Source organism: Rhineura floridana, chromosome 11 (genome assembly GCF_030035675.1).
Source record: "Rhineura floridana isolate rRhiFlo1 chromosome 11, rRhiFlo1.hap2, whole genome shotgun sequence".
NCBI classification, from domain to species: Eukaryota; Metazoa; Chordata; class Lepidosauria; order Squamata; family Rhineuridae; genus Rhineura; species Rhineura floridana.
Window position 1 is genome coordinate 40172965 of NC_084490.1, and position 17649 is coordinate 40190613.

Sequence of the window (17649 nt, forward strand, 5' to 3'; positions counted from 1 at the left end):
GCTCCTCAAGTTTCACCTTTTAAATGTTGGAGGGTCTGTAGACATGAAGCATAGATGTAATTTGTGCTCCACTGAACTAAGCAAAAAGAAGAACTGTATGAGATCTACTGAGTTTTCTGTGAACAATTAACTTCCTGTGAAATCTCTTTATAGATCCTTCTTTGTTGTCTGGCTCTGCGTCACCTTGCCCTGCCACTCTGATGAAGGGGCATGGCCTTATTTCCTCATTCAAGTCCGCTGACAATGTACAAAAGTGTCTGGCTGGGTCATTGTTCTTACAAAGCAGGAAGTCATTTGCCCTCACTCTGTTCTGTGCCTTCTTTTCAAGAAAGGCAAAGTTCTGTTCTTTTAAAATGGATTGGGGGGAGGAAACAATCTTGACAGCCAGAAGGAGGACCCTGTTTGCCTTATGAGACTCACAGCGAAGCAGCAGAAAGTGGGCACTAGATACCAGAAGCAGTTCTGATCCAGTGGCCTTTCTGAGATATGAGAAGAGCACGGCCTCTGCAGAAGGTTCTTGGCAGAACAATCCAGCTCCTTTCTTCATGGAGCTGTATGTCTTTTCATCCCTATTTGCCTTGGGCACACCAGGGGCACAAGTTATGATCCAGGGAAGCAGGCTGCTATCAAAAGCACAGTAGCTAGAATCATGATATTTGTTTTCAGAGCAGAAGACCCTGGGGGAATGTGTTGCCCTGTTGTCAGGTCTGGGTGTAGGGGCTGAAAATGAACTCAAATCCAAGACCAGGATTCAAATCCCCACTCTACAATTAGGTCAGTCACTGTGTTTCAGCCTAATTTACCACACAAGGTTTTGTGAGGATAAAGTGGAGACAGGCAAAAACCATGTATCTTGCTTTTGAGCTCCTTTGATGAAATGTGGGATATAAATGTATTTAAATTAAATTAAATACTAACCTTATATGTGCACAAGTGCATACCAATTCTGCCAGCAATGTGGAGGTGGAGGTGGGCAGATTGAACTAGTAACACAAATTTCACTCTGATTTCTGGGAAACAGCAATGGAGGCATGTTCCAGGGAATAGAAACAGTATTTGTATCCCCCTACAGCCAAAGGAGTGTGGGTGCACCCTCATTACTCTGTGTATGTGTGTGTACATGTCTATAAACCAGTTAGAAAGTGGAACTGAGGAGAAGGGAGGGAATTACCTGAGTAAAGAACTTGGAAGAGAGAAAGCATAGCCCTAGGAGAAGACAACCCCAAAGAGCCATCCTTGCCCAGTGACCTACTGAAATTTCAGCAGATGCAACATATGCATTACCAGGCTCCACTCCACTGTTATGATGCCTAGAAACTTTACTTTAAAAGAAAGGGTATGTTTTCAATTTTCTGATATCTGCACCAAAAGGCCACTTCTTTTGCTCTGATGTTGCATGTGTAAAGACTAAATACAGTGGTGAACAAACAGCCATTATGATGGGAATATATGTACAGATCAAAACCTATTGCTATACTAGCGGGTAAAAACATGCCAAATCCCTCCCTGCCATACAATTATCAATGACCGATAAACGCACCATAAAGCTACAATTCTACGTACACTTCCTTGAGTGTAAGCAGCATTAAAGTCTGTGGGACTTGTTTCTGAGGTTTAGTGTAGTGGTTTGCATGTCACATCAAACTAGGACTGGGAAAGCCCAGGTTCAAATCCCCATTCAGCCATGAAGCTCACTGGTTGATCCTGGGCCATTCACCATATCTTGGCCTAACTTACAGGGCTGTTTTGAAGGTAATTGGTGGTGAAAGCAACCATGTATATTGCCTTGATCTCCCTGAGAGGAAAGGGTGGGATATAAATGTAAATGTAATAAATAATAGAAAACACACGTAGGATTGAATTGTAAGACTAGGAAATTTAAGTTTAGAAACTGGGGATGGAAGAAGTACCAAATGGTTTGACATAGAAGAGGCCTAAACCACCACCACCTCCCCATCCTTCTCTAGGAAATATTTCTATTATTTATTTTTATGCGTACAAACACTATGTTGCTGCTGAACGTTTCACACAAAACATTTCTTTTGACATTACCACGATAGAACACCAGAGGGTACTAATGTCCAACATTTGCTGATGGTGTCAGATGTTTTTGTATTCTTCATTGATTTAAAATTGTTGGTTTGCTTAATTTAAAAAAACAACAACACCACAAGATGGATCTAGTTCACACCAACTGGCTAGAGAATCTTCCTAATAGTCTTTTTTTCCATTTGTGACTCCAAGCATCTGTGCTTTCATGTCAAGAGGCATTGAAGTGGATTTGGAAACACTTGCACAGTAAAATTTGTCTGGAACTCAGGGCCAAACTAGCAGTATGTTAGCTCCATATCTGTGACCTTAAGTGCAGGTTTTATTTAATGCAAATTGCCACTGAAGGGGTCCTAATCATTGGGGGCCCTATAATAGAAGGCTTTTTCAAGTTTAATCAAAGTGTAGTGGGGCAATTTTCAGGGGGAGTGCATCGGGACAGAAGGTTAACCCTCTTCATGTGCTGAGATTCCCTGAATATAACCCCCATGCTTTCTTTTGAAGCCAGCCAACTTCCTAACTCACCCCTTTGAAGGCTGACAGATTTTTTAGGACCTACATCCTATTCCTTTGCTGTAAATTGTTTTAACTGATTTTTAATATTGTATTATTATATTGCTGTAACCTGTCCTTCACTGTAAGGGTCCTTCTGATGAAGAGTAAGAAGCAATTCAATCAATCAGTTAATCAATCAATCAATCAATGCTGTCTTGCTATTGGATTGGTAGCTCTATTCTTAGGTTTATCTGGCTTAATGCTTTTACTGGGTTTTTTTTGTACATCTTTTGATATGTGTGTTTTTATTATATTGTAATGTTATGTTTTATCATTGTTGGTTGCTTTGGGTGCGTAGTGTGGATAGACAGTTAAAAGAAATTAACAATTCACTGTATTCTTTTCGGTGCCTGCTTAAATTATTTCTATTTAGGCAAGCTTATCCAGACACATAGATGCTGATGTGTTTTAATCTCTTTTTAGTTTACTGCTGATTTTAATTGTCTTTTAAAAGTTTTTATTCATAATTTTAATATTTCTTGTAAACAGCTGAGAGGTTTTGTTACAATGAAGCAGTATATAAATTTTGTTAACTAAATAACAACACTTAAAAGGCATCACAAGTGCACTGAAAAGACATCATTCATTTAATATTATAGAGCAGTAGAAGCAGAAGGTCATTTTTCAGGGCTTATCCTCATTGCTCTCAATCTTAATTAACGAGCAGAGCAATCCAAATGCCAGGGAGTTAGCTGAAGGGGGGTTGGCAGAGGAAGAGCCGGCAGAAAGCTCTCCTCCTGTTCAGGAGTCACTGGCCTGGCTGAACGCTGGCTCAGTTGGGAGCCGCATGCACAAGACAACAGGGAAGCACCGTTTCCCACAAATCGGCCTCCTGGGGAGTAAGCACTCTCTGTAGTGGTCCATTATAAATTTTTACTGTGCTGGTCTTTTGGCCCGTGGAGTTTCCAGGTGGAACGGAACCGGGAGGGCTCTGTTTTGGGGCTTCTGCCATCCCTCCATCTGCCAGGCTGGCCATCCCCAGTGGACTCCCAGTGGCGCCAGCAGGCCCCTGGCAGCGCCATGGCTCAGCTGCGGCAGACGGCTGCTACTGGCGGAGCCCAGAGCAGCTGAGAGCCTGCCGCGCAGCTGGGGATCCACGGCATCCAACTCATCCAGCCTGGCAGAAAGGGGAGTCAGACTTGAAAATTGTTGAGGGTCTTGACAGTTCACTTAGTTATTTTTCTCTGTTGTAGCAATTGCAATGTGCTGTGCTAGATGCTGTATGATTTTAATTGTATATTTATCACTTTCCTTATTTGTTTTATATTAATTAAAATCAATATTTAATGTAATGGGTGTGAACATCTGTATTTTTCTTTTTAAATGGTGTTTTATGTTTTAATATTGTTAATCACCCTGATGTTTTATTATATGGTGGTATCAAATACTTTTATACATAAATAAATAACCACTCTGTTCTCTTTTCTTGCTGTGTGGCTCTTTCTTCCATAGCAAAACTCTGCTCCTGAGGCACAGCAAGTAAGAAGGTGCCCGTGATTGATGGGTGCTAGAAGATGAGCTACACCTCTCCCTTTTTGTAATCATTTAATCTTCAGTTGCATCAGCAATCGTTTTTTCCTGAAAGGGGCTGACCTTTCTGGCCAACGTCGGGGCAGCATCTAGCCCCTTCTGCCCACCTCCCTCTTCAGAGATACTAAGAACGTAAGAACATAAGAAGAGCCTGCTGGATCAGGCCAGTGGCCCATCTAGTCCAGCATCCTGTTCTCACAGTGGCCAACCAGGTGCCCGGGAGAAGCCCGCAAGCAGGACCTGAGTGCAAGAACACTCCCCCTTCCTGAGGCTTCCGGCAACTGGTTTTTAGAAGCATGCTGCCTCTGACTAGGGTGGCACAGCACAGCCATCATGGCTAATAGCCATTGATAGCCCTGTCCTCCATGAATTTGACTAATCTTCTTTTACAGCCATCCAAGCTGGTCGCCATTACTGCATCTTGTGGGAGCAAATTCCATAGTTTGACTATGCGCTGAGTAAAGAAGTACTTCCTTTTGTCTGTCCTGAATCTTCCAACATTCAACTTCTTTGAATGTCCACGAGTTCTAGTATTATGAGAGAGGGAGAAAAACCTTTCTCTGCATACTGGGCCACAAAGGATTATGCCTCATTGGTTCTTTGCCATATTGAATTACATACTGTCTAAAATACATATATACAAACTGCTGCCTCCTCTCCCTCTGCACCAGCATGTAACACCCCTCCCCATGGAGCATCCCCCCAAAGGAGTGTGTGCACATGTCTATGGACGTGTGATAGACCCTTAAGGATTCCACACAGTTCTCATTTTTTATTTCAACTAGCAGGTTTTTTAAAAAAAAAAACACCTCCACATCCAGAGCATTGGAAGGGCCATAGCTCAGTATTGGAGTATCTGCTTTGCATGCAGAAAGTCCAACATCTCCAGGTAGAGCCAGGAAAGACGCCTGCCTGAAACTGTGGAGAACCACTGGTAGTCAGTGTAAACAATACTGAGCTAGCAGGACAAATGGACTGACTCAGTGTAATGTTTCTTAAGAGTGGTGGAGGTGCATAGGAATCCAGTAAGAACCTCAAATAAAACAAAGTGGAAGTAGATGTCCTCTTTGAAATACATGCCATCAGCCAAGATGGCGGCAGAGGCTTCAGCTCCTTAGGGAAACTTGGCCGCCATCTTGGTTAAGGGGAGTGCTGCGTGCGCAATCACACAACAGCCAAGAAAGGTAGGCTGAAGCAAGGGAATGGCGGGGGCTCCGGAGCTCTCACCATGCAATCTGCGGCAGCAATCCTGCTGTGAATCGCAAAAGGGGGAGGGGTCCCTCAGGGGCACCTGTAGCCCCAGGGCCCCTCACCCAGGGCCCCACCTGGCTGCTGTTTGGAGACAGCTCTGGCTGCTCACTCCTTTCCTTGTTGGGTGTTTTAAAAAAAACAGCTCCACAGTTTTAAAAAACAAAACAGTTGTTATTGTTAGGAAGAAGACTGAAGAGTAGAGAAGTAAAAGCTGGCACACTTGTGTATTTTAATTTTTGTTTACAAGATATAAAGAATAAGCATTTTTGGGAACTCAGTGCTTTTCTTTCAGTTCAACTGATGTAACTCAACAGGAAGAATTTAAATAAATTATTTAGTCTGTCCTTATTCAGATCACATGATTAGCCAGAGAGGCAGGATGTGTGTGAAAGAGAGATTTGAATTGGGCAGATAGAACTAGAAGGAACAGCACTTTGAGAAGTGGGTTTTTGGCCAGCAAATTAAAAAAAAGAGTGAAGAGAGTAGGGCCCTTAACTCGGTGGCCAGCACATGAGTCTAATCCTAGCAAGATGGAGGCGCTGTGGGTTGTTGGTTTCCGAGTTGGGATAACTAGTCAGTTGCCTGCTTTGGATGGGGTCATACTCCCTCTGAAAGAGCAGTTTTGTAGCCTCGGGGTGCTCCTGGATCTATTTTTGTTGCTAGAGGCCCAGGTCACCTCAGTCAGTGGCTAGGAGTGCCTTTTACCAGCTTTGGCTGGTAAAACAGCTGGGGCTGTTTCTGGACCGAGATAGCCTGACCACTGTTGTTTATGCAGTGGTAACCTCCAGTTGGATTACTGTAATGCACTCTATGTGGGGCTGCCCTTTAGGTTGGTCCGGGAGCTGCAGCTGGTAATGCAGTACAACTGCTCACTGGGGCAGGCTATTGCCAGCATGTCACCCTGCTGCTGAAGGAATTGCACTGGCTGCCCATTTGGTACCAGGCTAAGTTCAATGTTCTGGTTTTGGTGTTGAAAACCCTATATAGGTTGGGACCAGGATAACTGAAAGATCATCTTACTCCTTTATATACCCAGTCAATCACTGCGCTCTGCAGGTGAGGGCCTCCTGCAGATACCACCTTATCAGGAGGTCTATTCCGCACAACATAGGAAGTGGACCTTTAGTGTAGCGCCACTTACCCTTTGGAATTCCCTCCTCTTAAATATTAGACAGGCGCCATCTGTTATCTTTTTGGTGCCTACTGAAGACCTTCCTCTTTCAAAAAGCCTTTTACGTAGAGACCTCATCCCAGTCTGTGTCTGTGTTGGAATTGATTTTGAAGATGTTTTTAAAGCTTTTTAAAGAAGACGTTTTTAAAGATGTTTTGTTTTAATATGTTTTTAAAGATGTTTTGTTTCAATATATTTTAATGGCTGTTTTTATATGGTTTAGTGTTTTAGTTTGCTGCCCTGGGCTCTTACTGGGAAGAAGCGCTAGATATAAATTTAACTAACTAACTAAAACAACAACACCAACAATGTGGAAAGTCTGAAATTCAGTCCTGTTTCTCCAGTTAAAGGATCTCACGATTGGAAAAAACTTCAGGCTGATACCCTGGAGAACCTCACTAGACAATTCTGGGCCCACTGACAAAGTGGAGTAGGCTTTGGCACTGAGAGATACAGACAGAACCAGGAATATTTCTTGTGTTTCGAGAAAGCTGCCCAATAGGCAGACAATCAGCCAGTATAGAATTTCCAGTTGCTTATTCCATTCTTCAACATGTTCCCATGGTGGCTCACAAAAGTTCAAAACAAAATAACCTAGTCAAACAAAACACTATTAAAAGCAGCAGTTCTAAAAGATTGTTGTAGTTCCATGGTGGACGACTAGCTATAGCTGTTGAATTTTATTTATTTATTTATTATTTAATTTGTATCCCACCCTTCCTCCCAGCAGGAGCCCAGGGTGGTGAACAAAGTGCTAAAAACACTTTAAAACATCATAAAAACAGATCTTAAAATACATTAAAACAAAACAGCGTTAAAAACATTAAAAAAAAACTTTAAAAAAGGGTTACAAATATTAATAATATTATTAAAAAACATATTAAGCAATTCTAAAACAAACGCAGACTGGGATAGGTCTCAACCTAAAAGGCTTGTTGAAAGAGGAAAGTCTTTCTGCCTATCAGGCCACAACACACAGGAGCTCTTACTTCATTCCCCATTGTTTTTGCCTTTTCTGTAGAGGACATAATGCTTTGCAGAGTCCAGCAACCAGAAAGAAATTGACACCTCATGTGCCTTTTAAAATCTAGCCAAAGTGAAGAACTTCAACAGGTGATGCATTTTTCATCCCTACTTATCTACCGGTTGCATTGCTGCCTGCCACACGACTTTCAAAAGCGGATGTAGAGCGGACTGGTAAAAAAAGACGTTTCCTGCACTTTTAATAGTGGAATTTCAACAGGTACAGGTTGTCATGCAAAGTAACATCTGCTGTAATTTCCTCTTTTACCTCCTTTTTCTTGGGAAAGAAACAGGATGGTATAGGCTGCCAGGGGAAAAAAGAAAAGCGACATCCTTGTTTTAGTTGGGGGGCAGGGAGTAGATAGCATTATTGTTTCAAAATGCTGCCACAAATGGGAAACATCAAACTCTGCCTGGGGGGTTGTTTGGCGGTGTTTTTATTTATTCAGTAATGACTGTTACGCGATCTTTTTTACAGCCCAATCCAATGCATATTTTACCCAGCTCCCGCTAACCTCCTGGGAGGCAGCCTTATGAAACACTTCACAGTACAACCCTAAGCTTGAGTCCCAAGGAGCTTACTCTTTGGTAAGTGGGCGATAGGAGGACTGAAGTAGTCCTACGAGTCCCCAGACAGAAGATTAAATTTTCTGAGAGCTCTGCCGTGGGGAACCGGAAACCCTCCCTAGGAAGCGGCGGGGGACGAAAGACAGAAGAAAAAAAACCACACGAGACACATAAACCTCTGCCAGACTTTAGCCTGTTTTTCTGGTGTGTGTTCACCCCCCTTCCTTTTTGCCGTTGCTCCAGGGTACGCGCCCCAGCCCCGCCTGCCATTCCCTCCCCCGTGTGTGTGTGTGCGCGCGCGCTCCCTCAAGCTGACGAGGAACAAGGCGGAGGCGCGTGTGAGGAGACCAAGAACCGCGAGGGGAAAGAACGACTGCCTGCCTGGCCGCGCCCCTTCCTCAGTCGCTTCCAGCCGTTGCCGAGGCGGCTTTTTTCCTTCCTTCCTTCCTTCCTTCCCTCCCTCTTCCTCCTTTCACCCGCCACCGGCGCAGTTCTCTTGGCTGCAGGGACCAACTCCCACCCCTACCTCGGGTCTTTTTTCTTCCCCTCCCCTTCCTCGCACGTACAGACATCGCCCCCCTCGCTTCAGCCGCCATGAACCCCAGCTGTGCCCGCTGCGGCAAGATCGTTTACCCGACCGAGAAGGTGAACTGCCTCGACAAGGTGGGTGCTGCGGTGAAGAGAGGGAGGCTGCGGTGGTGTCCGCGAGAACTGTTGAGCGGGTCGGGTGGGGCTGAGGGTGAACTGAACCGGGGAGGGGGTTGTCTGGAAGGTGAGTTGTGGTAGGGGGAAGAGGCAGAAGAACGGGTCTGGGGGTCATCGTTCAGACTTGGGGAGGCGGCGAGTGAGAGCAGTTGGAAGAAGGGATGGGGAAGCGGAAGAGGGGAGTCGCTGGTAACCACAGCAAAAATGGGGCGGGGGAGTTGGGTGTGCGTGGTGGATTGCGGGAAGTCTAGGTGTGTGCCGTGAAGGGAGGGAGATTTCTTGGGGAAGACGGCCGAATTGGCAGGCCTCAAAGTGAGGAATTGCCGGAAAGAGAGTCCCAAGATATGGTACGAAGGGGAGGGAGGTAGTTTTAAAAATGGCTAGGGCGGAGGGGGGTAGTGGGGCTGGGTAAGGGGGGTTGGATAAAAAGGGAGCGGAGGGCGTTACTTGCCACGGGCGCAGATCTCTAGGCAGCAGGGACCCACGGGGGTCCGTAGTTGGAGTGTAGGCCGAAGAACATGGCAAATAAGTAGAGAGCCTGGGGGAGGAGGGAGGGGTGTATGTGTCTCGAGTCTAGGAAGGTGGCAATAACAGGTTGCTTGTTGAAGGGAACCGGTACAGAGCTGTTTGCTAAGTTAGGGACCAAATCCCCCTCCCCGTGAATGAATTTCTGGGTTGGTGAATAGGATGTGGTTTTTGTGGATGTTGCAAGGGTGCTAGAGGCGAAGAGGCAACTTTGAAGGTGTTTGGGAAGATTAAAGAGGCACGGAGTGTGTGCTGCATTGCTTGCAGTGTGGGGATGATGAGAAGCAGCCCCCAGCAGTGGTGTTGTGGAGAGTTGGGGGAGGGGGGGAATGGAGGTTAGTGTATAGCGGTAGCCGTAGCTAAAATTCAACTCTCGCCTGTCATGAGGTGCACAATGTGGAATGTGTTTGGGGAAGGCTGGTGATCTGTGGTGGCAGCTTTTTTTTTTTTTTTTTTACTGGGGTGGTTGTGACCAAAACGTGAACAAACTTGGGAAATGTTGGAATTTGGGTCAAACATGGTGTTTAAGATTTAGTTTAGGCGTGATGAGGGATGTGTGAGACAGTACTCTCATTTCTGGCCTTGGTAGGTTTGACAGCGCTGTTTCCTAAAACGATGGAGTGAGGTTGAGAATAATTTGATACCAGTGAATAGCTTGAATCACAACCATGTGTTCCTTTTGGGGAAGAAACCTGGCTTTAGCAGACAGAAATGGAAAAAGGCAAACAGCATGTGCTGTCAACACAGCAAATCATTGAAGGAGACGTGTTCTTGGATCATTCATCTTGCACTCTTTTAGATTGTTTCCCTCCCTATCAACAGTGGATGTGAAGGTAGTTCTCCCTGAGCCCTCTTGCTCTAACACTATAACCTTCCTCTTTAGCTGAAGGGTATGTACATTGAGATAACATAAACAAGAACAAGCCTCCAACCTAGCTTTTTTCCTGTCCTTTTCCTTGTTTTCTTTTCCTAACTTGCCAGTGAATTAGATAGGAAAATAAGTAAGCTATTGCCTATAACATTTCTACCAAGTTACCAGTCCAACAAGATACTGTTACATGAAAATACTAGAGAAAAGCAGTTTATTTTTTAAAAAAACTCTGTGGGACAGCAGAATGTGTTGTAGGAGCCATTCCAGTTTTGATTGTGAAGGTTAAAAGAAGAAATTCTGAGCTGTGTTAGCTGTTTGTGTGCACCATTGTTTAAAAAGCAGTGTAGGTGCCACATCACCTTTTTTCCCAATAGGGTTTTAAAACTAGCTTCTGATTAAGCCAGTAACAACGATAACTTTTCCAGTGCTTTTTATTTTCCACAGTTACAAACACAGCTGGGTGTCTCAACAGACAAAATGAAAAGGGACTAACAACCTATCATCTGCTTTACATTACATTCTGTTCCCTTGTCTCCTCCCTTCAGATTGTTCTGTAGTGTTTCAAAGTTTAAAAACTTAGAATTGGTTTTATAGATGTATTGAAAGGGTTGACTTCCTCCTTTTGCTGCAGTTTTGTGATGGTTTAACAAGTTTTTAAATCCTTATGTCATATCCCATGATTGAAGAGAGATCAGATTTGGTTTTGCTTGAGTGTCAATACCAGAAGAATGGTAATTTGTCTTAATTACACTAATAATGTTTGCCCAGTGAAATGTTGTCAGACTTTAAAAAGTCTGAAAAATGCAGATGTCTCAATCACAGCTCTCCAAATTTCAAGATATTCTACTCCTTTCCTTTCCTCCCCTCTTTTCCATTCCTTGTTCCTGGTCTGTTAACAGTTGAAGCTGAAACTAGATGTAACTGCATCCACCTGATAGGAATAGCCCACCAAGTGCTTTGCATACAAACCTTTTGATATACATTAAACTACATGTGATGCTGGCAGGCCCATTTGTTTAAATCAGCCTTTCCCAACCAGTGTGCCTCCAGATGTTGTTGGACCACAACTCCCATCAGCCTCAGCCAGCATTGCCAATGGTCAAGAAAGATGGGAATTGTGGTCCAACAACATCTGGAGGCACACTGGTTGGGAAAGACTGGTTTAGATCCTTAACAGAGTCTGATATTTAGAACAAATTGAATTCTCACCAAGCCCTCTGCTTATCTGCCTATAGCCTCTGGACCCAGGTGCTTTTTGCCAAGCCAAGTTCTCTTCTGCTATCAGAACTTAACTGAGGGGAAAATCAGGATGGAAAGTTGCATGCAGAAGAGGGGTTATATTATCTCCTTTCCCCTTCTATTTTTTTTTTAAATCACACACCACTCCCCTCTTTATAAAAGGTTGCTGCAGACATAGGTTTAAATAAGCCTGCTGCTGTCCTATCTAATTTAAGCTTGAGTTTAGCATGTTATTTCAACACAACACGGTTTTAAAAGTGAGGGAAGAAATCAAAGTCATGAGCTGTAGGTAATGTGCTACGTGCAGCTTGCTTATTGTACAATTATGTGGCATATGCTATGTTTACAGGTTCATCAGGATTATATTCCTCTCCTGCCTCCATACACATTCTGGGTTTTAAACAATTTAATATTATTGGGGTGCCTGGATAAGGCATTCAGAGTTTTTCCAACCCTACACACTGTGCCCCTTTTGCGGGGAGAAGTATTCTAACACAAGTCACAGCTACTGATGAGAGATTTGTGTTCTGAAGTAATGGTGGAGTCTCTCTTCATTCAACTGATTGTTGCTGAGGTTTCTGTGGAGTTTCCTCATGTAAACAATAGAAAGCAAAATCCCTTTTATTGAATGCAGTGAAGGGGTATAATTTGATGTACAGAATAATCACTGGTAGTTTTCATTCAGAGCAGGTTGTACTCGTGCACACTGACAATTAGAATTGTGCCATTATTTCAGGGGATGTTTTTTGGGAGGGAATAAGATACCAACTTCACCAAAAAATACACCATTGCCCACTGTACATTATAGTGTTCACTGCACAGTAGAGATTCACATGGTTTCAACTAAATGCTGTAGAACTGGTGTGGAACTGTGCCTGAGCATTTTGTTCAGAACTGCTGTTTTTAATCTCTCTGATAGTTCAGGGAATGGAAAAACTGGCACATAGGCTCCCTTGGTCAGCATCAAAACTCAAGGTATATATCCATTTGTTCTGATTTCAAAGCAGTGGGTCATAGGTGTCACACATTGGAGAAGTGTCAGATTGCTGTTAGGAAACAGTGTTTACAAAAGGTTCATTTCCATATAACCATATATGAATCCAAAAGGCAGGTTATATTAAAATTGAGATTTGACATAAGCTTTATGGTTTTCCTTAATGTGCAGACTACTATAATATTTACTTTCCAGAAAGTGTATCGGGTAACTTTCACGGAACGCAACTGTTCTGTGAAGTTAGTGCCTTAATTCTGACTATAATTGCCAAGTTTAAAAAAGGTGAGTATGAGTGGAACCTTTTGATGCCAGCGGTATTTCTTTAAGCATTCACTTATTCTGTGAGGAGGAGGGTTGAATTTTAAACTGTATTCAAATAAATCTGAGCCTCTTAAATGTTGAGGACTTACAGCATCTCTGTTAAACTAAACAATTCATGTGACTGTGGCCTACACTGCACTAGACTTACCTATTATCTTTAAGGTAAAGAAAGTTTAAGCTATCACCATGGGACAAACTTCTATGTGGCTGCAAACTTTACAAGTACACACTTGGTAGAAAGTTTTTGTGTGTGTGTGTGTTCTAACTGTTAATAATTTTTGAAGGCTGAGTAGTTTCTCATCTTGGGGCTGTATTGGAATTGCATAGAGTAGACCATGGTAACATGTGTTTGAGATTCAATCTGCAGACAGCCTGAAGTCTGCATACTTACTGAAGATGAGAAGATTGTGGTTTATGAAATTATTTGAGGCTCTCTGCAGTCCTGCATCCTTCTGATGGTTTGTTATTGCCCAAATATCTAATTTTTTGCAATGGATTACAGAAAAAAAGCATAGCTAATTTTGTCAAATCTTAATCTGTTTACTTACGCTAAAAATCTCCCAATCTGGGGTACAAAATCCAAAATTTGGTAGGGGTTCTTAGAGTTGAATGACCCCTTTATTAATAATTTTATTGATGTGTGTATACACAAAGAAGTCTGAAAGACTTAACGCTGAAATGGTATATCATGTCTGTGCATTAGAGACTGCTAGTAGTTGGTCACAGGAAGAGTGAAGAACCAGTTTTGCCTGTTGGCAACCAGAGGGGCCTGCTGAGCTGAATATAGAAATTCATTTCTGCGAGAGGAATTGGCCCTCAGCCATAGGTGAAGGTGCAAATCTGTTGCCCTGGGCAGTCAAAGTGAGGCAGGCTTGGTTTGCTCCAATACTGAGTCATTACATGCTATTGTCATGCTGAGTTGTAGCTATGTTTAAATATTGGGTGTGGTGCACTCATTCACGTCAGTATTTTCAGTATAATGCACCGCTGCTGAATGTTGGTGTTCCAAGAGTAGCAAACCTAGCTTTAAACAGAAGTGTGGCATTTACTTCATGATAAGACTTCTTTAAAAAGCTGACATTTTTGCACTTGAAGAAAGCCCAGGTCAGCTAGTGGAACCTGTTGACAGAGAGGTCCAACTAGGTAGAATCACATCATGAAATACAGACTTGACCTTGCAGGGTATCTGATAGTTTCTACAGAAACTTGTTTAAGGCAAGTTTTTACCTTTCATAGATGCAAAGTAAAGCTGATAAGGAGTCCTTGTAAGACTTAGTCTCTCACCTGTCTTAGTGAATTGCCTTACAAATCCTTGTGCATAACTATTTTTGCACTGCTAGGAAGGGGGCATAAAAAGACATTGTTACCACAGGCATCTTTGCTCTCCACCTTTAGAAATAAGCTAGTTTTTCATCTTAATATCCCTTTCTGGTTTTCTTACATTACTTTATTTTTGAACTGCTGACTTCACAAACATTCACAAAATATTTTTGTAAGGATATTATAACATCTCTGATCTAGTGAATTTTTTCAGAGCATGTAAACTTCTGATTATAATTATAACTTTTTCATGTAGCTGGTGTGCCATCCCTGAACATGTGCATTACCTCCCATATTTCTCAATGTATCACTTCTCTTAAGCTGTTAGTGCTGAATAATGTTCAGAATTGTCATAAACGATTTGGAGTGCATTTAAGATAAAATAAGTGACCTGTTCACTCAGCTTGTATAACAAGGCTAAATAATTACACTTTCAAGCTGTAGAAGTTGGGAGAAATTACCATGAATTTTGAAAATGTACAGGGATCTCTGCTCTTGCTGTCAAAATCCATGAGCTTGTAGTCAAGCTGACATGCTGTTGGCTACAAGATACCTCCAGTTCACCATGTGGTAGTGGGGATTTGTTGTTCTACTTGCTGTCTGAATAGTTGCTGGTTGACAGTTCAGTGTTACCTGTTCTCAGTGTGCAGCTCTTGTCTTATGTCAGCTTATCAGAAAGCGCAAAATATTCCCTTTAGAGGAGTGTCTGGGAATCAAGGCTGCGTTTACCTCAGTCTTGCATGATAAGCGATCTTACTGAGACCAGATGGGGAAGCCTAGGTTGGTTTCAAAGTTACTGTGAAAGGAGACCTTTCTCAGCATATCAGGATTAGATTTCTTTGCTAAGGCCACATATGGCAACTTCCTGTTGGAGGATGGGGAAGAGGACTCGCTGCAGTCAGGTGATGAGTTTGAAATATTTTCCAAGGCACAGTATGTGCCAATATAGTACAATTTTGTTAAAGCTGACTGTATTGTATAAGATGATAATGCTTATTTATTAAAAACAAATAGGAATGTTTCCCCTGGTCTCTCTTTAAATTTTAAACAGTGTGTTTTGAGTTGAGTCAGTGCAGTGGAAAGGCTCTTGGGTCAAGCATATGGTTAAACAGACTTTTAGGAAGGAGTGAAATTCTTGTGAATACTCCAGAAATAGTCTTGCTGCAGCACTTTCTGAATGTAATTTGTAGAGAATAGCCACCACTGGGAATAACATTCTTCAGCTTGGAAGAAGTAGCCCACTAGAAACTTCCTACATTAACACTGGTTTCTCATATTTTCCCAGTTCTGGCATAAAGCATGTTTCCACTGCGAGGTCTGCAAGATGACCCTCAACATGAAAAACTACAAGGGCTATGAGAAGAAGCCGTATTGCAATGCGTAAGTTGCTGATGCTCATATTACCTTGCCATTGCACTCTGTAGAGCTGGTTATGTACAGCTGGGTGTGAAAGTATATTGCAAGGGGCGGTATGGATCTGTAAGTCTCAGCATGTGTTAGTGGTTGGGCTTAGGAAACAAGACACGAGGAAAGAATCTGAGCTGATTCCCGTGGAAGCGTTAATGAAAATTAGTCTGTTCTTCCAAAGTATTCTTCCAGAGCTTTGTCACTTACTGTGACAGTTGAACTTCTGTTATTTGTTATGAAGTTAGTGGCAATAGCATGGTAGGTGACATTTTATTTATTTATAAAAACGTTTGTATGCCGCTATTTCAGTAAAAGCATCAAAGTGGTTTACAGCATGTTAAAAAAAGCAACCATAGAATAAAAACATTAAAAATAACATAAAAACAAAGGTCACCTATTGCAAAAAGAGCATCTTCTTAATTACCTGCATAAATAGGAATGTTACTTTTCAAAAATTCTAAACCACCATTTATTCTGACAAATTTCAAGGTGATGTACAACAGTAAAAATACAGCAGTATAAACATTGTATCCCACATCCTTCATAACATTATAAAATGGGAGGGGAGTCCCCAGTCCAGATTTGGCCCACAGCTGGACTTATTTTAGTCCTCTCTTTTCCCTCTCACCCGTCACCCGTTCAGTGGGGAGCTGCACTCCCTTCTCCTTCAGTTATTCCTGCATGCCTGCTGATGTGTGGAAACAGCAGGAGGGGGGAAGGGAGGAGGCAACAAGCGAGAACGAGAGTGTAGGTGCAGTAGAGTCTTCATAATCATGGGGGGGGAGAGAACTCGCTTTGCAATCTGCTTTACGAGATGTGCAATTACAACTCCTTCTTGTGCAAGGAGATCTGCTGTAGGAAGTAAGAAACTCCAGTTGCATGAAGATTTGAGCTTGTAGTTGCAAATATGTAAAAAAAGTTGCCTATTCTTGCAATTGTTTGCAAGCCTTTTTTTGGGGGGGGATGCAGTTGCATTTTGAAGTTTCAGACTTTGAATATTGTATTCAGCTGTGCATTGACATTGCATTCTTCTGCATGGATTGCTGAGCTTTTTTTGTCTTTTGCACAGTCAAGACAGAGTTTTTGTATGGAGAAAATGGGAGATGAAACTTGAGTGTAGTTACTAAGAATTTAATACATGTCTCTTTCCATAGCAAACAGCTTTTAGTGCCTGTGAGTGTGATTTTGTATGTGTTAATGGTGTATTTATATGTGGGTTTGGCACCACCCACTATTGGAATGTGGCCTTTGACAATTTTCCAATGGGGTGATCTGGCCCTTTATCCAGAGGTTCCCCCCCTCATATAGCAAGTGAGGTAATAAAACGAATTTAAATGTCTAGGCAAATAAGAATGTTTTAACCTGGCACCAAAAAGATTGTACCAGCAACATAGTCCTCAAAGTGATGTGCTCCATGCCAGAATGTTTGTAATTTTAAGAATAGATGGGTAATACAAAAATGATAGAATAGCAAGAAGGATGAGTGGATGAACTAATGACAGTGATTCAGGAAAAGCTCTCAAAACAGCAAGTAGGGATTCTGAGGAGGGATTTGGGGAGATGATTCCAGATAAGGAGAATTACATGGGACAAGGTAAGATGGTAGATATAGAAGGAAAAGATTGACAGTGCTAATAGTAGAAGACAGGAAGATCTTTAAACTAAATGGAAAGTAATGGAGATCATGTACAGAGATGCAAATAAAGGAAAGATTTGGGACAAGAAAGTTTGTTGAGAAGCCTTCTGCCTAAGGGAAGGAAAGGCTAGGAGCAAGCAATCCAGGATTAGGAAGCTTTGGTAAAGAGTAGAAGTTACTCATAAATGCAGGCAGATATGCACAGTAACATTCTGTTCACAAAAGTTGCTTCCACCAATTTTTGAGCCCATTGCATTCAGTAAGTTCCCCTGACTCTCTATGGTGAATGGGATGGGGGTGTTGAAGGGGTTGCCAGACATAGGAGGTGGCAGGAGGTTTCAGCAGTTGCATAGGCATGCTTAACTCTGAATCCATCCTAGATTAGTCACACATTGACATGGTCCAAAGATGAAAGCAAGATGAGAACATTGTTAAGAAGTGTAGATAGATTTAAGAAACAAATGGAACATGTGAAAAGCCACAGT

General features: G+C 42.4%; 1 protein-coding gene across 5 annotated transcripts in view; it reads left to right on the plus strand.

Moving 5' to 3' along the window:
* The first annotated feature begins 7781 nt into the window (after nt 1-7781).
* The window catches only part of LASP1 (LIM and SH3 protein 1), a 65305-nt gene continuing 55437 nt past the window's right edge, over nt 7782-17649 (plus strand). The window contains exons 1-3 of one of the 5 annotated variants that reach the window (XM_061588647.1): nt 7782-7799; nt 8390-8809; nt 15407-15501. In XM_061588647.1, coding sequence (XP_061444631.1) covers nt 8741-8809; nt 15407-15501 — 164 coding nt within the window. In that variant the 5' untranslated portion in view covers nt 7782-7799; nt 8390-8740. Of the gene's footprint in view, nt 7800-7867; nt 8810-9113; nt 9199-15406; nt 15502-17649 lie in introns of those variants that run through there. The other 4 variants (XM_061588646.1, XM_061588649.1, XM_061588645.1 and 1 more) reach the window with 4 other exon arrangements.